General features: G+C 47.0%; 1 protein-coding gene across 1 annotated transcript in view; it reads right to left on the bottom strand.

The window, feature by feature from the left end:
• LRRC45 (leucine rich repeat containing 45) overlaps window positions 1–25,907 on the bottom strand; it is a 416,324-nt gene that overhangs the window by 165,351 nt on the left and 225,066 nt on the right. Inside the window, exon 13 of the mRNA XM_085617558.1 lies at window positions 25,221–25,291. Within this exon, the coding sequence (XP_085473684.1) occupies window positions 25,221–25,291 (71 nt within the window). The remainder of the gene's footprint in view (window positions 1–25,220; window positions 25,292–25,907) is intronic.

The following is a 25,907-nucleotide window of genomic DNA, read 5'->3' as shown; positions in this document are numbered from 1 at the left end:
TCTTCCTTGTGGAGTGAGCCTGGGGCCCCTCCGCTAGCTCCTGTCCAGCCTGTTTGTGGCAGAATTGAATAGTGAGGGCAATCCACCTAGCGATGGTGCCCTTAGTCACTGGCCTACCCATGAAGCTAGTAGCAAAGGACACAAACAGCTGCTTCGACTTCCTGAGTTTCTTGGTTCTCTCAATGTAGTGCATCACCGCTCTTCTGGCATCGAGGGTGTGCAGGGCCTTTTCTGCGTTTGAAGTCGGGTTTTGGAAGAAACTTGGTATCTGAATACTCTGATTCATGTGGAACGCCGACACCACCTTGGGCATGAAGTGTGGGTCCGTCCTCAGGACTACCCTGTCCTTGTGAATCTGAATGTAGGGTTCCTGTAGCGTTAGTGCTTGAAGCTCGCTCACCCTGCGTAGTGAGGTTATGGCCACTAGAAAGGCCGTTTTCATCGTCAACATTTGCAGTGTGGCCTTGTGAATGGGTTCAAACGGTGCCTTCATGAGCTCCGTCAGAACCACGTTTAGATTCCAAGCCGGCGGCGGCAACCTTTTCGGAGGGGCCATTCTTTTGGCTTCCTCCATGAATCTCTTCACCACCTGCGAGGTGAAGAAACTTCCACCCTTTTCACCTCTGGTGTAGGCAACGATCGCCGCTAGGTGTACCCTTAGGGAGCTCGAGCAGAGGTTACTCTTTAGAAGGTGTGTGAGGTACCTCAGCACTGTTGAGTCTCTTGTCATTCTGTTTTGCAGGCCCTTTTTCCTGCACCACACAGTGAATCTCTTCCATTTTGCGCTGTAGCATTTTCGTGTAGTTGGCTTCCTTGCCTCCCGTAGCACTCGCATAGTGCTCTGAGGCAATCTTAGGTGTGCGAACTCTAGGTCTTCAGGAGCCATGCCGCCAGGTTGAGGGTCTCTGGCTCTGGATGCAGGACCTCTCCGTTTTGCATTGAGAGCAGGTCCTTTCTCCTCTCGAACCTGTATGGATTGCCTTGTGCCATTTCTTGAATTTGTGAGAACCATGTCTGCCTTGCCCACTGCGGAGCCACTAGGATCAGAGTCATGTTGCTGGTTCTGCACTTGTCGAGCACTCTGTGCAACAGGGGTATCGGTGGAAAGGCGTAGGCAAATGTCCTCGACCAGCTTGTCCATAGGGCATTTCCCTGGGATTGCTGATCTGGCTACCTGGACGCGAAGCTTTGGCATTTTGCATTTTGGCGTGTTGCAAATAGGTCTATTGTGGGAGTTCCCCATCTCCGGAAAAGCTTCTCCGTTTCCTGGCCATTGAGCTCCCACTCGTGCGATGCCGAGGTCTGCCTGCTTAGCCAGTCTGCCTCCACATTGTCCTTCCCAGGTAGGTGAATTGCCAGTAGGTCTATCCTGAGAGGTATGGCCCATCTCCAAATCTCCTGAGCCAGAGAGGAGAGAGGGAACGACTGTGTCCCCCCCTGTTTGTTGATGTAGAACACTGCCGTGGTGTTGTCTGTTTGAACCAACACCCTCTGGTTGTACAGGTGCCTCTGGAATGCCTTCAGGGCTAGCAGGATTGTCTTCAACTCGAGGTAATTGATATGGCGAACCGCATCCGCTGGAGCCCACAGACCCCTCACTCTGAGGTTGTCCATGTGCGCTCCCCATCCCTTTTGCGATGCGTCCGTGGTAATGGTCATTGTTGGGTTTGGTGGTGTCAGGCTTCTCCCTGCTGTCATGTTGTCTCTGTTCCACCAAGTTATCTCCTCCTGCACTGCGTGCGTAACAACCACTAGATCCTCCCAACTTCCGTTTGCTTGTGACCATTGCTGTTGTAGCCATTCCTGGAATGGTCTCATGTGCAGGCGTACATTCGGCACCAGCTGGATACACGACGCCATCATCCCCATCATCTTGCTCACTGACCTCACTGTCAGAGCTCGCCCCTTCTGGTAGAGCCGCGTCTCCTTCAGTAGGGCATCTGTCCTCCTGTCGCTTGGCACCACTGTACTGTTCAGGGAGTTGATTTTTGCCCCCAGGAAAATCTTCACCTGCTCCGGTTCCAGCGACGACTTCCCCCAGTGAATCGAGAACCCCAGATTCGTGAGAGTGTCTGTTACGCGTTTTGCGTGCCTCTCGCACTTCTCGCGTGAGTTTGCCTTGACCAGCCAGTCGTCTAAGTAGGGGTAGACGTGTATCCCCTGCCTTCGTAGGTGGGCCGCGACCGCCGACAGGCATTTTGTAAAAACCCTTGGCGCCGATTTTAATCCGAAGGCCAGGGTTGTGAACTGGTAGTGTTCCTGGTCGATGTTGAACCTTAGAAGTCCCTTGTGTCTTCTGTTTATTGGGATGTGTAGGTAGGCATCCTTGAGGTCCACGGTGACCATGAAGTCCCCGTGTCTTATTTGGGGGAGTACCTCCTGCAGCGAAGTCATTTTGAACCTTTGTGTTCTGATGAACTTGTTTAGGTATCGCAGGTCCAGGATGGGTCTGAGGTTTCCGTCTACTTTCGGGACCACGAAGTAGTTTGAGTAGACCCCCTTGTTGCGTTCTCTGAACGGCACTGCCTCTATGGCTCTCTTTTCTAGAAGTTTCCGTGTTTCTTCTCTGAGTAGGGTCAGTTCTTGAGCCGATCTTTGCCTTCCCTTTGGTTTCCTGTTTGGCGGTTTTTTCTCCAAATCTACACAGTATCCGTACTGCATGATGTTCAGTATCCACTTGTCTGTGGTTATACGCCGCCACTCGTGAAGGTAGAACCTCAGCCTTCCGCCTACTGGTGTTGTATGCTCGTAGGCTTTTGATCCTTCTCTCCACCCCGATGTTACTGTTTCGCGCCTCACCCCTGGGGGCATGTCGAGGGTAGGCGTCCTCTTGCGTGCTGAGTCACTTTGATGAGGGCTGGTCCCCCCCTCTCCTCCTCTGGCCACGTCCGTTCCCTCTCCCGCGAAAGGACTGGCCCCGAGGTTGGTACTGCCAGTTTTGCTTCTGTTGACCTTGTCCGTGACTTTCACCCTGCTGGAACGTCTGGTGCGACGCCCCCTGCTGGTTTCCTCCCCTACCGTAGGGTCTCCTCGAGGGATTGCCTCCCCTCATTCCCCTCAGCTGTAGGGCCCCCATGGACCTCGCCGTTTCGTTTTCTTTTTTCAGCTGGGTGAGCTTCTCGTCAACTGTTGCTCCGAACAGTGTCTCTCCGTTGAAGGGGGTGCTAAGGATGTTGTTCTGCACCTCCGGTTTGAATCCCGAGATTCTTAGCCATGCATGCCTTCTCTCGGTGACCCCTATGGCCATGAGTCTTGCTGAAGTCTCTGCCCCGTCCAACGCCGTCTTTATACAGGAGTTGGCGATGTTTTTGCCTTCATCTACCAGGTGTGAGGGTCTCTGGCGATATTCTTCGGGGAGGTGCTTTACTAGCTCCCCCATCTCGTCCCAGTGCTGGTACTGGTGTCTATTGAGGAGTGCATTGGAATTCGCCATGCGCCAGTGCATTGCGGCGTTCCTCTCGACCTTTCTTCCTGTGAGGTCTATCCTCCTGCTCTCTTTATCAGGTGGTGGGCCCGAGGTTGCTGGTACGTTGGCCCTTCTCCTGGCCGTGGAAGCTATGATGGAGTCGGCGGTCACGCTACCTTTGATGTAAGGGGGGTCCAGGGAAGAGTGCTTATACTTCTTCTCAGTCCTGGGCGTGATCGACCGGCAGGTCGCAGGTTCCTTGAAGGCTTCTCTCCCCTGATTCATCACACTTTGTAGCATGGGGAGGAACTGGCTCCTCGTCTGGATGGGGAGCAGGGTCTCGAGGAGAAAATCGGCTTTCGGCTTCTCTTCGTCGAGTTTGACGCCGAAGGCTGTCGCTGCGCTCCTGACCACCATATTGTACACCCCGATGTCGTCGGGTGGCCAAGGCCTCGAAGGGTACGTGTCCACGGGCTCCTCCGGGTTTTCGGTGTCGAGATCATGCCATTCGATGTCGTGGCTGGTAGATGGCGCCGAGCCGTAGACCGACTGTTGGTCTTCTTCCTCGGCTTCCTCGTCATAATAGGTCTCGTCTTCCTCTTCGAGATCCCTCGTCAGGCCCTCGGTGTCGAATACGTCCTCGACCTCGACGACATCCGTCGATGAAACCGTTGGAATCTTGAATTCCTTCAGCTTGGCGTCGAACTCCTTCTTCCTTTGAAGGATGTTCTCCATTTCGGCCTCGAGCCGCCTCTTCTTTTTCTCCATCTCGGAGATGCTTTCGGCGTCGACCGCGGGTCTTTTCGCCGAAACTTGCGTCGACGTCGACCGTTCTTTCTGCGTCGATCGCCCCGATTCCTGGGTTGTCCTCGACGACCCTTGCTTTTCGGCGTCTTTCGGCACCAGGGAGTCCTGTTCGAAGGATCCGCTCGGCCTCTTGTCCATGGTTCCCCCTTTGGTCGTTGAAGTTTTCGGCGCCGGGGCTCCCTTCGTGGACTTTGACTCTGATTTTTCGAGTCACCCTCGTGTTTTCGAGGTATTTTCTGCTTTGCGCTCGACGATTCTCTTACCTCGTCTTCTTTTTTCTTGTCGGTCTCTACGACCGTGAAGTTTTCGGCTGTCTCGGCGATGTTGTCCTCATCGTCCGTGGAGAGGCCCAGATCGTAGAGAGACGGGGCCTTACCCTTGCCATCCATGCTGGCGTTGGCTCTTCTCTGCCGCTCCCTCACCCGGAGCGTCTTCGGCGCGAAGGCTGAGCAGGCGTTGCAGTCCTTACTCTGGTGTTCGACTGGCAGGCAGAGGTTGCAGACTGGATGCTGGTCCTTCTGCGCGAACTTGTGGTGGCAGTTTGGGCAGAACTTGAATGGCGTCTTGTCCATTGCGCTCAGGGCCTCTGAGTGCGCATTCTCCAAGGTCGTCGAAGAAAAGGGCGCTGAACCTCCTTTCTTCGCGCTCCTGATGAAATCTCTTCCTTTCCTGTGATATCTCCGTAGTATTTTTCGACTAAACTCGCTTTTCTTTCTTCTTCCTTCGGCTGTAACTCTGGAGCTTCTCGATGACGATCCAGACCCAACGGCGGAAAAAAGAATCTGAAGATGGCGCCCCAAAGGTGGGACTTCCGCAGGAAGCACGACGACGTCACGGGAGGTGCACCAAATGGTGGTAGTCGACGCCCACCTGGGCTACAAAAAAAACAACAAAAAAAACAAAGAAAAGACTACGAATCCGGACCCAACCACAAGATCGCGGAATAATGCACAGCATAGTGAATCCAGAAAGATTCACGCTGCAAAACTTGGACTTCTCCCTCAGATTCAATACAATCCTCTTCCAGGCATAGAAACACAAGAATGTTTTGGTCTTTGCAACTTATAACAGATCTGGGAAATCTGCTCCTTTAATAACATCAAAATTAAAAATCAAGTACCTGAGAGAGAGAGATTCCATTATCTGCAACTTGTACAGCCCTACATAAATGAGGGTGCCACATGGCCACTAACAACTTTTGAAAGATTTCTACAAACTCTCACATAAACACCGTACTTTGTCTCTAGAATCTCTGCCATATTCAGCGCTTTACCATAAAGCTTTGCCTATCAGAGGCCATGGGAGAAAGACTTTAATATCAATTTAGACCATAACTATTGGGACACCATTTACAAATGTGCAAACCATTTTATACAACACAAACAAGGTTGAGAAATACTTTCCAAAATGTTATACACTGGAACTATACCCCCCCAGAATCATGCATATAACATAGACATGCTCCAAACTCAACAAATTCTGGGGGAACATGCTGAAGAGTATATCCCCAATTAAGGATAAAGAGGTAGACGGAAGCCCTGCACCAATTATTTTCACGGCCCCAGAAGGCAAAACATTTCCACTACACTTAATCAGAGGGGGACAAATGTCTCACCTACTATTGGCTGCCAAACAAACCATTTTGGTTCTGTGAGGAAGCGCAGTAACAACTATAGAACTATAGCCCCAGACGCTTTGGCAATTACTTATAAATAAGAACACAGCACACAATATGAGGGGAATGCCTATAAGATTAACAGAAAGTGGGACCCTATTCTGAAATTTCTGGATAATGACAAGAGGTTGGACGTGCCCTAAAAGACTTTGAGCTCTGGGTCTAGTGGACAATGAAAAGTGCACGTAAGGATAAGTTACTTACCAGTAATCCTATTTCTCTTCCAGGGGTATCCTCATCAAAGTCATAAGCACATGAATATTCCTGTCCATGCAAAAACATTGCCAGCCCATAGGCTGCATTGCAGAAACATCAGTGTAGAAAGCTGAAAAGCTATCCCACAGAAACACACAGAATAAACTGGCACCGTGCCTTTAAGGCAGCCATGACCCCTAGTTTCCCATCATGCCTCAGGGGTGAAAGGTCAATTGTTCTTTGAGGAGACCCGAAGGCCATGGCACAAAGATATGACATGTATCTTGATCACTTGTCCTGTGAGGCGGGTGGGTTGCTTATGACTTTGATGAGGATACCCCTGGAAGAGAACTAGAATTACAGGTGGGTAACTTATCCTTTTCTTCCAGGGGATCCTCATCAATAGTCATAAGCACATGAATAGAATAGCAAGCCCATCCCCTTACCCTGTGGGCAAGTGACCAGAGTACAATAAAGATACATTGTAAGAAAATACCATTACAAAGACTCCAATCAAGCTAGCATTGGAACATATTCCTCAAGGAGGCCTGGCCTACTTGGGTATACGCTCTGGAGTCAGAATCCAGACAGTAATGCCTGGTAAACATATGGACCGATTTCCAAATTGCAGCCTTGCAAATCTCGGCCATCGGTACATTGTGTAAGAAAGCTATTGTAGCAGCCTTGCCCCTAGTAGAGTGAGCTTTAGGGGAGGCGAACAAAGGCTTGTTCGCTAATTGGTAGGCCAATTTATTACAAGACACTATCCACCTTGAAATGGATCGTTTGGAGGCTGGAAAGCCTGTTCCTACAGAGCCGTAGTTTACAAACAATTGGTCAGCCTTTCTAATGGATTTTGTTCCCTCCAAATAGAATTTGAGAACCCTCTTGAGGTCTAATGAGTGAAGAGACCTTTCTGCTGGTGTAGCAGGATTCGGAAAGAAAGAGGGGAGAGAAATTGTCTGATTGACATGGAAGTCAGACACTACTTTGGGAAGGAAGGAGGGGTGTGTTCTCAAAACCACCCTATTGTGATGGAAAACCGTATACGGTTCCTTAGAACAGAGTGCTTGGATTTCACTCACTCTGCGTCCTGATGTAATAGCCACCAGAAAAGCTACTTTCCATGTAAGGCGTTTGAATGTGGCCTTATGAATGGGTTCGAAAGGAGGACCCATCAATTGTGACAAGATTAGATTCTACTCCCAAGGCGGAGAAGGAGGTTGGACAGGGGGATAAACCTTCTTCAACCCGTGAAGGAAGTCCTTGACCACCTGAAGTTGAAAGAAAGAAGGTTGGGCAGGTGATTTTCTATATGCTGTGATGGCCACCAAATTTGGCCAAGTAGAGCAGATACAGCATGATTACCTCTTCTTACCCGCTAACTGAACTCCAACCATTACGCATACATCACAAGTAAATTCTTTTCCATTTAAAAGAGTAAGAGGCTCTTGTGGATGGTCTCTTTGACTCCCTCAAAATGTCCATGCAGTCCTGAGGGAGGTTCAAATGTCTGTACTGCAGGATCTCAGGAGCCATGCTGCCTAGCTCAGCGAGGGTAGGCTGGCGTGCAGAATTTTCTCTCCCATTTTGGCCAGAAGGTCCGGCCTGCACGGGAGTCTCCGATGCGGACAGATCGAGAGCTGCAACAGGTCCGGATACCACCATTGGCGTGGCCAGTCCGGTGCTATGAAGATCATCTTCATCCTGGATCGGATGAAATTGGTCACCACCTTCGAGATGAGAGGAAGGGGCAGAAAAGCCTATGCAAACGTCCCGGACCAGTCTATCAAAAGAGAATTCCCTCTCATTCCTGGTTGGTAAAATCTGGATGCAAAGGCGTGGCATTTTCTGTTTCGATCGTCTGCAAAGAGGTTGATGGATGGATGACCCCATTGTTGAAAAATGTCCGCCACCACTTAGTCGTTGAGCACAGTCTTCTTGTTCTTCGAAGTGTCGACTGAGGGCGCCTGCTCACACGTTCTGTTCTCCTGGCAGATACACTGCCGTGATCAAGAGGTTCCTGGCCAGCAGCCAGTGCCAGATCGTCTGAGATTCCAGAGGCAGAGGACAAAGCATGTTCCACCTTGTTTGTTTAGGTAATACATGGTGGTTGTATTGTCCGTTTGTATCAGAATCAACTCAGACTGAATCGACGGATGGAATACTTTGAGGGCCATGTGAACCGCCCGCAGTTCTAGCATGTTGATATGATAGGTCTGTTCCTTGCTGGTCCATCTGCCCCGAGTCTCCAGTTGACCCAGATGCACTCCCCATCCCTGAAGAGACGCATCCGTGATCAGGGATTGTTTTGGCAGAGGTTGATGGAATGGGACTCCCACTTGAAGATTCTTTGGCTGAATCCACCAGAGAAATGGACTTCTTCGCTGCTTGAGAGAGGAGAATTCGGTCGTCCCAATGACCCAAGGATTGGTCCCATTTGTCCTCCAGATCCTGCTGCAACGGTCTCATTCTCAATCTGGAGTTGGGTATGAGAAAAATGCAAGAGGCCATCGACCCCAGTAGAGGCGCCACTTGCCTTACTGATGGTTGATGTGCTTGAAGTATGATATTGCATTTGTTTCTCATTGATAACAGTCTCTCCTCCGAAGGAAGCACTTTTCCTAGGCCGGAGTCCAGGGTGGCGCCCAGATATTGGAGCGATTGAGTGGGCTGATGAACCGATTTTTCCACGTTCACATGAAGGCCCAAGCGTTGAAGGAGATCCAGGCAAATGTGAAGGTGATTCTGCACCATGTGAGGAGATGGTCCCTTCAACAGCCAGTCGTCCAGGTATGGATACACTAACAGGCCTTGGCGATGTAATGCTGCCGCCACCACTGCCATGCATTTCGTGAATACCCTCCGAGCAGATTTGAGGCCGAATGGTAAGACTCTGAACTGGTAATGCTTTGCGCCTACCATGAATCGCAGGAACTTGCGATGCCTTAGGGTAATTAGAATGTGAAAGTACGCATCTTGGAGATCCACCGAACACATCCAATCTCCTTTCCTCAGATGTGGAAATATTTGATGGAGCGCCAACATTCAAAACTTCTCCTTTCGGATGAACTTGTTCAGAGTTCGTAGATCTAGAATAGGTCTGAACTTGTTTGGTTGGTCTTTTTTCGGAACGAGGAAGTATCTGGAGTAGACTCCCTTTCCTCTCTGTGCAGGAGGGACCTCTTCTATGGCTAGTTTCTTCAGAAGGGTCGACACTTCCTGACGCAGCAGTTCCAGGTTTTGAGGATGTGACCTTACCGGAGGAATGTCTCTTGGGGGCACGCAAAAAAGTAGCCCGTACCCATTGCTCAGTATATTTAGCACCCACTCGTCTTTGGTGATGTTGAGCAACTCTTGTATGCAATTTGAAATACTTCCTCCCACTGGAGTGTGCAACGGTGCTAGCGGAAGCAGAAAATCATTGCTTTCTTTGAGTTTTTGCTGTGGAAGAGGACTGTTGTTGATGTTCTCCTCTTCCTCTTAAGGAACGACGGCCTTGATATTGGGATTTGTTTTTGTTTTGCGACCATCGAGGGGTTTGAACCCTCTGTTGATAATTTTTACAATTGTAGGGCCTGTAGCGTCGTTTGAACTGCTTTTTCTGCTCAAGGCCCACGGCCTTTAACGTGTCCAACTTGGCCTTCATTCTGGCCATTTCCTCATCAGTGTGTGACCCAAAAAGGGAGTTTCCAGAAAACGGAAGATTCAAAATACGTTGTTGTTTCCCTTCGGTTTCAAAGCGGTCAGGCGCAACCAGGAAAATCTCCGTGCACATATACCATGTGCACACGAGTGTGCAGCCAAAGAAGCCCCATTCGCTGCTGTGCTGATTACTTGGTTGGCCACCAGCGCCCCTTCTTGGAGACTCTCTGAGAAGTCTTGCTGATCCTCCTTTGGGAGTTTGTCGTTAAAACGCTCCCGCGAATCCCATAAGGACCTGTCGTACCGGCCCAGCAGGGCAGCAGCGCTAGATACCTTAAGAGAAGATGCTGCAGAGCCACAGGCCTTTCTCCCCCACGAATCCTGGGCTCTACTTTCTTTATCTGGAGGAGCTGAGGAGGAAGAAGCCACCGCATGTGTCTTCTTTGCTGCTGCGATGATGACAGAGTCCGATGGTGGATCAGATTTCAGAAAAAGGGTATCCGATGCAACAGGTTTATATTTTTTCAGGATCCGAGCCGGAGCTGCTTTAACCGATGATGGGGTGAGGAAGATTTCCATTACCGGTTCAATGATACCAGGGACGAGAGAAAGTAATGGTCTAGCCGCAGATCTCTGATGGAGAGTTTCGAAAATGATGGAATGGTGGTCTGAGGAGCTGACATGGCTATGCTCAGCTTTTGTGCTCCTCTGGCGAGGACATCGTGAAAGGTGTTAACATCATCGATGGGTGACACTCTAGGAGGGCTATCCGTAAGGGTAGGTGAGGAGTCCCTTTTGGATGAGCGTGTCGGAGACCAAGATGGTGTTCTTCGTCTCTTGTGAGGAGCATGAGTTGACCTATGCTCAGGAGATCTGCATCTGTGTTCTCTGGTTCGAGTAGTGGGGGACCTGTCCACTTCCTGCATTAGATGCTGTAACGGGGATCTGTGCAGAGGACTGGAATAGTCCGCAGGCCACTGAGCATGACCAGAGGGTTCTTTCTGCCAGTGATGGAGAGGTTGAAGCCATCTAGGCAAAAGATGAATGGAAGGAGATCGCTGTCTCCTTGGAGAGCCTCTTGAAGATGTTCTTGGATGCTCAGGAGAATGAGCAGAAGAGCTGTGTGACGTCAAGAGCGTCTGGGGGGAGCTCCTAATAGAATGAGAGGACTCTCTGTGATTTTTGGAGCGTGATCGGCGTCTTGCTGAACGATGCGACGTCGATGGAGAGCGTCTCGACGTCGACCGACTCTGCGTCACCATCACTGGTGAATCCTTAGAGTGTGATCTTCTCCTCGACGTCGACCTCTCCATGTGCTTCGACGTTGTATGATGTGACATCGAACACTTGGAGCCAACAGACTTCGTCTTCGACGTTGAGTGTGCAGGTGACGGAGAAATCCTTCTCAACGTCGTGTCTTTATGCCTTTCAGACCGCTCTCTCAACGCTGATCATCTACTGGAAGCAAGCGGAGTTGAGATCGGAGCACTTCTCGCTGTCGATGGAGACCGCCGTCTCGACGTTGAACAACGCCTAGTGTATTTGACTCTAGGTCTCGATGACAAATCTTTCTTCGCTGTTGGCGAAGATCAAGCCCTCGACGTTGAACGTCGCCTGGATGACGACAACAGAGGCGAGGGGTGCCTTGCCTCTGGTGATGAGGCAAGTCTTGACGTTGACCGCCACCTGTTTGACGGTAACGGAGACGCCTGCTTCGATGCCGATGACCCAGCGACGGCGGAGCATGTCTCGACGTCGAACGCCAAGCAGACTGCGACGACGGAGATCCATCTCTCGACGTTGGGCGAGCACACACCAACAGAGAGCGACTCCTCGACGCCGACAGTCACTGGGTTGACGACGGCAGAGGATTCGACGTACCTGTAGTCTTTGTCGACAACTGGTGTTCTCTCGATGGCGAGCCCGCCATCGATGGTCTTCTCGTTGAAGTTTTTGCTGCCGATGAACGTATTTGTGGCACCGAGCCCGACGTCGATGGAGAGCAGACTTGAACCTTACTTCTACATGGAGTGGTGGCTCTCTCTTCCCTCTTCTTCATCGGAGACCTGTCTCTTGAAGGTGTTTTCCCCTTCTCAGCCAGCCCATAGAGGCGAATCCTCTCCCTGTTCTTCAGAGTTCTTTTGGACAGCGACTGGCAATACTGGCAGGTCTTGGGAGCATGATCAGAAGGCAGGCAGAGAATACAGACAGGATGGGAGTCTGTTTTAGCCTTCTTCTTGCCACAGGAAAGGAAAGAGTCAAAGAGAGAGGGCATTTTTGACTGGAAAATAATGCTCAACTCTCTCAAAAATAGTAGAAAGGTAGTTAAACAACAAAAAGACGTCGAAGTAAAATGTTTTTGACAAAAAAAGAGAAGTAATTTCTGACAGAAATCAGAAAAAACTGAGAGCTGAAGTTACCAGGGACCAGAAGGAGCTGGAAAGAACAACTGACCTAACTGTCACCCTGATGCATGATGGGAAGCTAGGGGTCCTGGCTGCCTAAAAGGCACGGTGCCAGTTTAATCTGTGTGTTTCTGTGGGTTAGCTTTTCAGCTTTCTACACTGATGTTTCTGCAATGCAGCCTTTGCAGGATTAAATTTCTGCTGTGCATTAAAGCAGTTTTCAAATGTGTTTCTTTCCCCCTGCTTTATTGTAATTCTTACAACATTGCTCAGCGTTTTTTGGTATAAGGAAGGCTGCATTGTGTGTTTATTGTTATATATATATATATATATATATATACATATATATATATCTACATATATATATATATATATATCTACATATATGGTTTCCACATATATGTTTTATATGTTTCCGGGGTCCTGCGCATGGGCGGGAATATTCATGTGCTTATGACTATTGATGAGGATCCTCTGGAAGAGAAGCAGGGTGCCGGACCTAGTAGAACATGGGGTGGAGGTTGGAGCATGCGATCTGGGCCAACCATACTGCAGGGCAGCTATGGTGTCACGCTGGGGAGTTACAGGGGCTATGCGGGCAAAATGTTCGCTCTACGTTCACTGGGTCCATCTCAAATTTTGTATCACAGCTTCTTGGTTTGGACTGATCTTCTCATAACAAATAAATCTGATTCAAACCTGATTTATCATAAATAAGGACATCTCTGATATAATTAGGAATCAAACATCAAATATAAACAAAAACATATTGCCTACAATTAATTTAATGCTAGGCACAAGGGATGGATGCCAAGGGAGTCCTGATCTCTTAGCTAAAAAAGAGAGACAAAATAATAACAATAACAATAACAAAATAATAAGAACATTGCAGGACTACAGCTTGGTCATAAGCCAATGCAAATTAGCTTTGTATGTAGATGACAGAATGTGTTCTCTGTAGAACACAGCAATAACTTTGGCTTATGTGAAGGTAGAATGGGACACACCTTCAGGGTTGCAAATTTTAAAACTAATTGTGAAAGGCAAGTGGATTATTCATAACTGATTTTAAAAGTCACCACTTTACACAGCCTATATTCTTAACCTACTATCATAAGTCCATAGTGACTTTCAGAAATTGGGCAATTGGTGCAGTCTTGTCTAGTAAGAACAGCTTCACTAAGTGTGTGCAATGAAGCAGATACAATCACGTTCATACAGACGATAATGAAACATTGTTTCTGTAGATATAGGGTTCTCTAACACATTGTTCACAAGCCACCAGTAGGTCACAGGCTGAACTAGAGTAGCTGGCTGTCTCGAGTTTGAAAGTATTCAGCTGCCTGCCTATCTGCCCAAAGTTGTACTCAAAAACACTGAGACTAGTTCTTTGAGGCCGAGCTAAGAGTGCAGAAACAGCATTAAACTCACTCCCTTGTTAAATAAACAAGTGTGCCGCTGATGCCGGGTAAAAAGCCTGAAAATAAATGCCTCACGGCACATTGCTTGTAAACCGAACTAAAAACCACTCTGAAAAAGTGCTGCTTCAATGGCTACATACTCAGAGGCATAATAGAGAGTATAACTACATTTAAAATTCTTCCTTCATTTTTTTGTCTTAACTTTTTTGTCTTTCTTTGTTTTTTACCTATTTTGTCTCTTTCCCTTTATGTTTCTTTTTCTCCTCTCTGTTTTCTTTCATTTTTCTCTATCCTGTCTCACTCGCCTCCTTTCTCTTTCTTTTACATTTTTGATTACTTCCCCTTTGTTCCTTTCTTGCTTTCCCATTGTTTTTCTTGCTCTCCTGCATTCTTTCTTTCACTTCCTTTTTCCTGTCTTTGTATTCTTCTTCTGTCTTCTCCTACTTGCCTATTTTGATTCTCTTATTTACTTCGATTGTCACTGTCCCACCTCCTTTCCTTCTCTTTGAACCTCCTCTTCTTTTCTCCTCTGCTTCAATCCTTTCCTTCTCTCCATGTCTTACTTGCTTTATCTTGGTCTCTCCTTTCTTCCTTCTTTCTTTTCATATCTTGTTTTTTTCTTTGCTCCTTTGTTTGTTCAATGTCTTCTCTATTTCTTCTCTCCTAAATTCATCTTTTCCTTTTTGTTTATTTACACCTTTCTTTCTTTTTTTGTAGCCTTCCCTTCTTTCCTTTATTCCACCATTCCTTTCTTTGACATTCTTGAATTCCTTTCCTTTCATCTGGTCCTTCATTCCTCTCCTTTCTTGCCTGCTTCCACTCTTCCCACTCTCAATGCATTTATGTATCTATCTAATCATTAGAAAGTAGCTCAGGATGGCTTTCATTTATCAGATGTAGCTCTGACGAATGAAAAGGTTGGAGAGTCCTGCAAAGTTCCTTCAGGGTGGGCTAACAGTTCCTGGGATAGGGAGGTCTATACATAGTCACAGATGAAATTACATCTGCATTAGAACAACAGCATACTTGAAGAACAATCTCATTGTGTGTGAAGGGGGTGGGACCCTGAAAGAGGCAGGGCCTCGTGCAGTGAAGTACCTAGGAGGCACTTTTGAACCCCACCCTGCCCCAAGCTCCCCCCCCCCCCCCCACCTCCCCCAATAAAAAGCTTGCTGAGCCTCATGCAGACGTCCTGGGGTGTTTTCACTTGAAAATCACTATTTACAGTGGTTTTCAGCTTGTTTTTCCTGCCACAGTGTGATATTGGATCCTCAGAAGGTGACCGTGTGATGGGAGCTGATATAGTGTGTCACACTGTGGCACTGTGTGAGTTGGCAGGTTTGTGACAAACAAACTAAACAGAAAAAGTGTGACTAATACAACAAAAATATGCTTATGTACTCTTCCTTCCATCTGAGACATATGCCGAGGTTGACCCCGCACCTCATTCACCATAGGTCACACTCAAAGACGCTATTACATTCAACCATGATGATAAAAAAAGTAAAATAAACACATCACCGTGCACAGTAACAGCTTGTAGTCTACACTGTTCTCAAGAAAAACAAGGTAGATTTTTCTTAATAGGGAAGCTGGAGTATTACATAGATTAAAACCTTTTTATACAGGAAGCTTCATCTTAACTGAGCACATTGTAAATAGGCCTTTAGCCAACACGAGGCGGGGCACTTATGCTACATGGAGGTCTATCAATGGATCTCCAACCTAAAAGTCTCTAAGTTAGGCTCATGCAAACCGACCAAAACAGAATCTATTTTCACTTGATGCTCAATGCAAAAAAAACAGTTTGGGGATAGCCAAGCAATGGAATTGCCAAATTCTACCACTAAATAACCATTCATACAAAAATGGCAGCTGGGATGTGTAAGGGAAATGCCTGAAGCAGCATGGCAACAGGTATGGTCTTGATCAGATAAAGAAACCACATACATCCTGGATAAAAAGAATAGTTTCAACAGAATCTGACATCCCTCTACTCAAAAACACTGCTTTCATGCTGGAGCGTTCATGACATGCTAATCATATGATGGAGGAATTAAAGCAGAAACATTTTAAAGAGAATGTATCACATATTAAAGACATCAATTAAATTCAAGTATTTTTGGAACCCTTTGCGGTGCTCGTGAGCCCCAGAAAATGGCCACCATTAAAAATTGTCACCACTCATAGGGTCACAATTGACGCAATTACTAATGACAGGCAAACTCACACTTGCAGACAAACCTCAAAAGAACCAATATAGTATCAATGAAAAAATTACCGGTTTGGTCAGAAAGAAGGCTGACAAATAAATTACTGATCCCTACTTCATGGCTATATCTCCAATAATGCACACAGTAATATAGGATCCTTTCATTTTAAACACTGTCTTGAAACCAATGATATCAAGGAGCATAAAGAGCTACGTTCAATTGTAAAGTACAGTTAGAATCTTTTAATTCTTATAATTCCAGAAACATATGAAGACAGGAGTCTTGAAAGTTCTCGTATTCAGTTATTTTGTTTTATTTTCACAGTCAGATGTAAGAATATATGCATCAGCCCAGCCAACGCGTTCTTCACCAGTTTCTTAAAATGTATATCCGTTTGTTATTGGTATTGATAAATTATGATGTTGTTGATAAAACAGTTTAGTGTAAAAAAAAAAAAAAGCTATAAGAACATTATATTTTTACACTGGAAGGCAACGCTTGGAGCTGGCGCCATCGCTTGGAGCTGGCGCCATCACAAGATGTACACAACACAAAACAATTAATAAAGAATGACCTGAGATGGTACACGTAACAGAATAAAGAATGAAAGGGTAAAACAAAGCTAGAGATCAAGACTGTAATGTTATGAAAAGATGACAAAGTGGGGATGAAATAAGGACAATCGAACCAGCTAGAGTACAGTACTGAGGAGGCCCCTCGGAGCTTCGGGGCTCCGGGGGCCTGTGTCACGGCACTGCATCAGTGTAGGAAGCCGGCTCTCTATATGATATTCTCACTAGGTTGTAATACCGTGCACAGAGCCCAGGGGTTCCCCAAAAGTGTACAGGGCTCAATGCAAAAGTGCTCTATTAGTGGTACTGTGGGCGAGCAGCCATAGGCCTAACACAGAGAAGTGTAAGACATTTACTGTACACACATGATCAATAACGGACACACAACTCAAGAAGGATGTCCAGACCATTTTATAAAATTATACATTTTTTTGTACTTTAAGACCCAAGTCTTCGTATTAAGGTAAGTATCTTTTTAATTAAAAAAGACATTGTGTGTTCAAAAATCAACACTTGGAGACTTTTTCAAACTCTCCAATGTTATCCTATGGGGAAAACAATAGTGAAGTCAAACAGGTGAATATCGAACTTGCAGATTCAGTCTTCGGAGCCAAAAGTCTGCAAGGGCCAGGTAAGTACCAAAACTGCACCACCAGCAGCAATGGTGCAGTGTTCAAAATCAGGGTTCGACCCCAATGCTTTCTTTATTTTATTTATTTATTTGTAGAGTTTTATATAGCGCTGGCTAGACCCGGAGGTTTCAGAGCGCTTTACATGAGGATTAGTGAGTTACAAAATTACGTCAGTTACAGGAGCCTAGTACAAACATAGGCAAAAAAAAACAGTGTTACACAGTAACATGAGTTAGTAGAGCATAGCTTAACATATACACACATCCTATGGGGTATAGAAGGAAGAGGGGAAAAGTAAAATGGGGTTGGAATGAAGATCGAGTCAAGGAAGACCGGCAAGGGGACAAGTCTAATGGAGACAGGGGGTGCCTAGAGCCACACTGCTTGCTTGTAAGTAGATCGGTTGCAGGGACCAAGCTTTGGGGGTTAGGTTAAGTACAGGGGGACCCCAAAGCAGCACCATACACCACAAGCGGCACAGGGGCGGCCGGGTGCAGGGTGAAAATTCAACCTCGGGCGCCCAATGCTTTTCAATGAGGATCTTCTTGAAAGTAAAGAGGCTACAGGCGTGGCAATGGAGGTTGCAGAAGGAAGACCAGCAACAGCAGAGGTAAGTTAGTATGTAGGGGGTCGCAGGAGCACCATTGGTTCAGCTCATCAAGGCCCAGGGGCTTTGGGTGCAGGGGTCCCAATGGACGTCTGAGTCTTCTTATCAGAGCCGGTCGCAGTTGGGGGAGCCTCTGGATTCACACAGCAGGCGCCGTTGTGGAGGACAGGAGAGGTCAACCAATGTTGCACATGAGGTCATGATCGTCGGGGAGACTGGACTACACAGGTGAGCCCCTGAGGCTCGGGCCATGAGAGTCTGGTGCAGAGTGGGCTGGGGACAAGGATCCGCCTGGATCCGGAGTCTTTAAAGTCAGTTTCTTCTGGGCCAGTCCCATGGCCTCAGGAGATTGGAGTCTTTATCGAAGACACCAGTCCTCCCAGGGGTTTTGGAGGTTGTTGTTGTAAGACAGCCCGCAGGGTCGTCAAAGCTGGAGACAGGCCGGTAGGGCTGCGGTCGTGGCAGTCGTCGCCTTCTGGCTTCTGCTGCAGGGTGTCTACTTTCTTCTTTGGTAGTCACAGATCTGAGGGTCAGGTCTGGGGGAGCACCCTAAATACTACATTTAACAGGCGTGTTAGGGGAGTAGCAGGTAGGGCCAACGTGCACCTTACCTGGGGTAGCTACACCCTCTATTATGCCACCCTCATATGGGAGGGGGCATAGACCTAGCCCTGATTGGAGGGATTCCCCCATCGTCAACATGGTGGGGCCTGAAAGTTGTGCTTCACCTCGCTTCCCCCAACCTTAAGGATGCAGGTTGGCAGAGGTGGGAACACCTCCTACCTTTTGGAATTTTCCAGCCCATAGTGGGGATGTAAACCAGAGGCTGGGGGTCGCATTACACAGGCAGCAGGCCTTTGAAGCTTCCTTCATTGAGCACTGGCCCATCCTGGGGGAAGGGGCAGGACACACCTGCTCAAGTTGTGCATTGTTCTGGTTCCAGCGAGCAGGAGCTTTCTACCCAGGGGTCCAGAAACATGTCCGGTGGTGGCTGGCTACCTACAGTCAGTCAGAGATCACACCAGGGTTGGGAGGGTTTCAGAGGTGCGGAGCACCTCTGAGGTGCCCTCTGGGTACATGGTACAATAAATCCCACACTGGCATCAGTATGGATTTATTGAGAGGAGTAGTTTGGTACCAAACACTCCTATATTCAGTAAAGCCATCATTGTGCTTTGGAACTCTAGTTGTCAAGTTCTCAGCCCATGTACTTTCCATGGCTTTACTGGTACTTACAATATTGGGAAATGGTGCTCAATATTGTAGGGGCACATCTGCTCATTCAGATCTGCCCTCAACTGGAGTATAGTCCACCCTGCCTTAGGGCTAGAGGTCTTCTAGAGGGGTGACTTACCTATACTGTCAGGTAGTGCTAGTTGGCCTGGCACCCTGGCAGGGGGCCATGTCGACTTTGTTGTTTTCTCCCTCACAGTGGCATGCAGGCTGCAAGGGCCATGGCATGGTCCCAGTGAGAGGGGGGGGGGGTCTTCAGCTTCCAGGGCCTATGTACCCAGGGTACCATTTACATACTAGGGACTTATAGGAGGAAGAAGTACCAACTGGGGGTTTGTTTTAGGCAAGGAGCACTGGCACATGGGATCTGGATGGCAGGGACCCTGCGCACCACATTTAAAACCATATCAAAACCAGGCAAAAAGTGGGGGCTAACCATGAAAAAGGGGGATTTTCTCACATGACCCCCCCCTGCCCCCCAAAACGAAAGGGGATGAAACTAGACCTCTCCTGGAGAATCAAGGACTTTGTTCACTAGCCGTTGGAAGGTGGCAGGGGCATTCTTTAATCCAAAGGGCATCATAGTAAACTGGAAGTGCACATTTGGAGTGGAGAATGCTGATTTTACTTTTGCTTCAGTGGTCAGACCTCTCTGCCAGTACCCAGATGCGAGATCAAAGATACTGAGACATTGCTGCCCTTAACCTGTCAATTAGTTAATCTGCTCTGGGTGTTGGGTTTGCATCAGTTGTTGTGACAGCATGTAGGCCCCTATAGTCCGCACAAAACTTAATGTCTTTCTTTTCACACTTTGCATGAGGGTTGGGGACTAAGACAACCGGGCTGGCCCAGGGGCTCTCTGAGGGTTCAATGACACCCAATTCAAGCATCTTGCCGACTTCAGCTTGGATGCTCTCTCTAACATTATCAGACTGCCTGTAAATTTAGTTTTTGACAGGTACACTGTCACCACTTACCACATCATGGGTACAGCAGCTAGTCTCACCAGGGGTCAGAGAAAAGAGCTCAGCATACTGACTTAGGACTAGCCTGCAGTCAGCCTGCTGTTGGTCAGTTAGGGTATCTGAAAAGGCCACTCCATCAACAGACCCATCTTGGGGATTGCTGGAGAGGAGATCAGGGAGAGGTTCACTCTCATTTTCCTGTCCCTCATCTGTGACCATGAGCATGGTCATGTCAGCTCTGCCATAATAGGGCTTCAGGTGGTTGAAATGTATTACTCTTTTGGGGCGTTTGCAACTGCCAAGGTCCACCAGAGAGGTGACCTTCCCTTTTCTTTCAAGGACAGGGTAAGGCCAACTACACTTGTCTTGGAGGGCCCTAGGGGCCACAGGCACCAATACCCATACCTTCTGCCCTGGTTTTAATTCTAGCAGAGCAGCTTTCTGGTCATACCACTGCTTTTGCAGTTCTTGGCTGGCCTGAATGTTTTGGCTTGCTTTCTCCATGTACTTAGCCATCCTGGAACGAAAGCCAGGCACATAGGGGCAGATATACAACATTTTTTGCGTTTGCGAACAGGAATTTGGCCCATTTGTGACCGAAAAATCGGTCAGCCCCATGTACAAACCATATTTTGTGAGTCGCTAACCTGTTAGCGACTCGCAAAATATGGTTTGTTACTCACTATTAGGAAGGGGTGCGCCAAGGGCGTCCCCTCCTAATAGGGAATCTCACACCTATGTATGATTGTTTTGCGACCGTATTCGCAGTTGCAAAACACTTGCAGTTTACCACCCTCGCAAGTAAGCCACTCGCAAACGGGAAGGGGTCCACAGGGGAAATGGGCTGCATTAAAAAAATAAAACTGCTTTATTGTAAAAGCAGTCACAGACATGGTAGTCTGCTGACCCCAGCAGGCCACCATCTCTGTGAGTGCTGGCCATTCCCAATGGGGTCGCAAATTGCGCTTGCTTCATGAATATTGATGAGGCAGGCAATATGCGACCCCATTGGGACTCGCAAACAGTGTCTGAGACACTGTTGTACCTTGCATTTAGCGAGTCGCAAATTACGAGTCGAAATTTGACACAATTTGCGACTCGCTAAAAGCAAGCGTCGTACATCTGGCCCATAGTCCACTATGTCTTATTTTGGTTCTTTGAGAGATTTTCCCAATCTTCTCTGACCAGACTTAGAGGACCTCTAACAGGGTGCCCAAACAAAAGTTCAAAGGGTGAAAACCTCACTCCCTTCCGTGGCACTTCCCTGCAGGCAAAAAGCAGGCATGGAAGTAGGGCATTCAATCTCCTTCTGAGTTTTTCAAGGAGCCCACTATTCATTCCTTTAAATGTCTGGTTGAATCTCTCCACCAGGCCGTTGGTTTGAGGATGATAGGGTGTGATGAATCTGTAGTTCACTCCACACTCCTCCCAAATGTGTTTTAGGTATGCAGACAAAGTTTGTACCTCTGTCTGACACCACCTCCTTTGGGAAACCAGCCCAAATGAATACACCAAGGAGGGCTTTTGTCACCACTGGAGCAGTGTTGGCCCTTGGGAGAATAGCTTCAGGGTACCTGGTAGCATGATCCACTACCATCAGAATAAATTTGTTCGCAGTGGCTGTTGAAGAGTCCAGGGGGCCAACAATGTTGACCCCTACCCTTTCAAAGGGTACCCCAACCACTGGAAGTTGAATTAAGGGGGACTTTTGGTGGCCTCCTGCCTTGCCAATGGCTTGAGAGGTGACACAGGACTGGCAATTACCTTTTATGTAGTGAAAGCTACTTCTGCTCACACAAGGTTCTTACAAGCTACTAGCATATTTATCACTGTAAACCAGATATGATACAACCTAAGCAAGATTATCAGTCATGACCACCCTAGGAATACAGGTGAGGCTACCACATGAAACACCAGGATAAATGTTATAAGTATTAAATGCCTCTCCCTTATTAATGAAATAACAGCCAAAGCATCTAGCACAAAGGACATAACCACAGCAATAGGTCGCCCCAAATCAGCTTGAACTATCTTTCAACTAACTATCAACTATCAGGCACTGCCATTTTTATGCAAGAGGCTGCCACTATTGTCAGGGATGGCTACAAGTTGGCCAGTCATGCTCTTAAATGGTCAATGATGGCTTCCAGAATGCCACAGCTAGACTAAGAATTCCCATTAAGTAATTAATTTGTATTTGACTAATTAGAACCATTACAAAAAATATACACTTTAAAATTCATGCTTTTTAAGAAAGGGAGGCAAGTGGAAAAAAGGAAGTATATTAAAAGTAGATTTCTAAAAGTCGTAAAAGTCTCAAAGTTTTACAACAATTTGCTCAGTTTGTTTCATTTTTATTTGTTCATCTGCAAAGCTGGAATCGATTCCCCAAAAATTCCTGCGGCTGGGCGTAAAATCTTCGATTGTGGGAATTAAAACTCATTTATGCTATTTTTGCAATTGAAAGGTGTGCAACTCTTTCCTGCTTAGCTTCTACTAGTGTCAGGAATTTCCCTAGTTTCCAGTTTAGGTGCTGGTCTTTGGAGTTGAAGCATATGATCACAGCCTGTCTCCAGGTGCGGATCCCTCGAAGATTAAAATGCGGTTTGAGTAAACCTACCCTTTCATCCTTTAAGTTGGGGCAGGAGAAAATTAAATGTGCCATGTCCTCATTACCATTGCCACATAGTCAACATATGTTAACAAACTGCCCCCTCTGCCATGTTGGGATGTGCGGAGTAACTGGCAGTATTCCTAGCCTGTATTATATAAACAATTCTTTTGTCTTCCTAGAGTACCCCAGTTTGAAATATGCCTGTATGCCTAGTGATTTGTAACCGTTCATTGTCATCCAGGCATGACTCATTCGGGCAAAGGAAGCAATGTCTTCCACAAGGGAGAGTTTCTTTATTGCCTTTTTGACTGCTTGCTTGAAGGCTGAATGGGCGATTTGAGTTTACCACAGGTCAGATAAACTGGTGGTAGCAACGGAGTCCTTCAAGTGTTGTCTGGCTAGCGAAGTTGATGTATTACAAAGTTCTTGCCAAAGCTGGTGGTTTAATGTATTTAGGGGTGAGTTCCTAATTTTGTGCCAGCAAGTTGGTCAATGATATCCATTATTATGTCATACACACTATTATGACATGATCAAACACAATTGTGCCTAAGATTAACCCATTATGATGGGAGGAGTGGTAGCTTATACTTCTGTTGTCCTTGACATCAAGCAAAGCTTTCAGGGAGCCAAACTGTTTATTATGGAGGAACAGAATGTCACACGCACCTAAATGAGCACACATGCATACACAAACCCAGAGGGGGCTCCTAATTGTCTCAGCTCTCTATCCATACCCTGTCCTTCTCCCCTTTTTGACTGATCTTGCACCTAAAAAGCAATTTTTGTCCGTCTTGGTTCTTTCGTTTGACACTTCGGTGGGTGAGCATCGGTTACTGCTCAGGCTACTGCGGTCACTCTTCTTTCATGGCCCATTCTTCACACACAGTGTGTGACTGATAAAGCAGGGCCTACAACATGTCCAATCTCCCTGGTACTTAGGTAGATTGATACTGGAGACAGATGGTGATTTTGCAAACCCCATAGGCCGGCAGAGTGTGTATCTGATTATCATGAGGCGTATCATTGGTTTGCCTGGTTGTCACTCTAAGGGTCTTGAGATTAGCAGTACAGCCTTATTTAATATGCACAGACTCTCTGAATGAGATGCTTGGCTACACCTCTGAGAGCTACTTTGAGGGTTTTAGTGAGCTACCAGTAGCTCCCGAACTACTTGTTGGAGACCCCTGCCCAGTGGCTTCACTGGCACTTACACTATTGGGAAATGGTGCCCAATTTTGTATGAGCACATCTGCTCATGCAGATATGCCCTCACATGGAAAACAGTGCCCCATGCCTTAGGGCTGTGACGCCTACTAGAGTGGTGACTTACCTATACTGTCAGGCAGTGCTAGTTAGCATAGCACCCAGGCAGGATGCCATGTCAACTTTGTTGTTTTCTCCCTCACAGGGGCATGCAGGCTGCAAGGGCAGTTGCATGGTCCCAGTGAGGGGAGTCCCAAGGGACCCTCTTCCGTTTCCAGCTTCCAGGCCCTAGGTACCTATAGTACCATTTACTAGGGACTTACAGGAGGCAGAAGTACCAAATGGGAGGGGGGGGGGTTGTTTTAGGGAAAGAGCACTGGCACAGGGGATCTAGATGGCAGGGACACAAGAATTACATCTGTAACCACATCAAAACAAGGCAAAAGTGGGGGGCTAACCATGCACAAGAAAAAAATGCAAAAAGAACAATTGATGGACAGAATTTTGAACAATGTCAAACATTCACCCCAGTGCAGAGATCTGGGCCTAAATCAATCGGTTTTTTTTCCCAATGCCATTCCAGTTTAAACCCAGCCAGATGCAAATCAGTCTTGACCCTGTTCCCCATGGGAACAGTCCAACCTGAACTACCAGGCCAGGTTCTCCCTGGACTAGAAAACAAGCATCCTAGGACCGGTTCCAGGGTCTCACCCCTCAATAGCTAGGCTAGCTTGACTCCAGTGGCATGGAGAGCATGGGACCCACCGTCTGGGCATACCCGTCCCACTTGGGGTGATAAATGCAAAAAGAACAATTGATGGACAGAATATTGAACAATGTCAAACATTCACCCGAGTACGGAGATCTGGGCCCAAATCCATTGTTTTTTTGCTCCCCATGCCATTCCAGTTTAAACCCAGCCATACGCAAATCAGTCGTGACCCTGTTCCCCATTGTTCCTTTTCCTTATAACCTTGCGAAAGAGGCCCTTTCTCACAATCAGACTGTCCTAGAACAAGAGAGGGGAAAAATATAAAAGGAAGCAAGAAGGAGCAAGAGAAAGCAGGGATGAAAAAGAACCTGCAAGAATGAGATAAGCAGGCAGGGAGTGTACATTGGTGAAAAAGGCATGATGAGGAATAAAGAATCACAGCCTTGTTATTTGGTATTCCAGAAATTCGGTAGTGCCGGTCGCGGGCTTCTAAGCAAAATTTTGGGGCAGCACTTATTCTTTTACAAGTTAAGCACTGGACTGGATCCATATTGTAAAACAGGTAGTTTATGCTGGTTGTTTTAAGCTATCAGTCAAGCGGGCAAATAACAGAAAGTTAAAATGCAGCTGAGATATACAAATACAATAAAGGTTCAAAGTAATCTCCTTTATAGCCCCTCATACTCCGGTAAGAGCAGAACAGAAGCCTTTAAAGCAGTTCCAGTGCAAAGAGGTAAGAAGTAGGAAACAAGTAGGAGCTCAAGGTAAAGGAGAAGCTCTGTGAACTCTACGCATTTATTAACATTATTTCTAATTGCGGGGTAGACCAGAACTATAATGTGACCAAGTGGGACGGCATCTCTGTCCTTTTATATACTCAGAGCATCCAGTTTTTATCCTTAACTTCCTTACCTCTTTCTGCCGCATGATCACTGTGTCTTCAAGAGTTTGCTTGAATCTTTTCTTTTCAGTTTCCAGGCGCTCTAAATACATACCAAGAGGAGTGAGAGATATATATAATGGTTTGCCAGAGAAGACATATTTCACTGCCTCAGTGCACCTGCTTGCATCTTTTTAAAATACAACTACGGCAAACCTCACGATACATCACTTTCATTACACCTTCAAATGGTACTTGAGCTCCATTATACTATTCATAACCACTTTTCTACATTCACATCTGCCGCAACACCTCCCTTTTATCAGCTCTCCCACAATATTTCACTTTTGTTACAACTCTCTTAATACCTCCCCAAATCATACTTCAATCTCACAACATACCTCACTTATGGAAAAGAACTTTCTAATGGTTTACCATCCCTAGGAACAAAACTCCATAAATCCTCCTGTCACTTTAACCAGGTGACTCAATACCTCTCCCCAGCCACAGCTGTGTGCGCTCTTCTTTGTACTGTCAGAGGGTGCACACACAAGATTTGAAACCTAAAACCACATCAATGATCCTAAGAGTGCCATAAGACGTCTATCTTTTCAGTGCAGACGGTGTCTGTGTAATTTACCATTCAAGATTCTAAAGCAGAACAGCACAACGAACAGGACATGCCTGAGTAACAACAGAATTGGATTTGTAATTTGGGA

Source organism: Triturus cristatus, chromosome 7 (assembly GCF_964204655.1).
Source record: "Triturus cristatus chromosome 7, aTriCri1.1, whole genome shotgun sequence".
NCBI classification, from domain to species: domain Eukaryota; kingdom Metazoa; phylum Chordata; class Amphibia; order Caudata; family Salamandridae; genus Triturus; species Triturus cristatus.
This window is presented reverse-complemented; position numbering and strand designations above follow the sequence as displayed.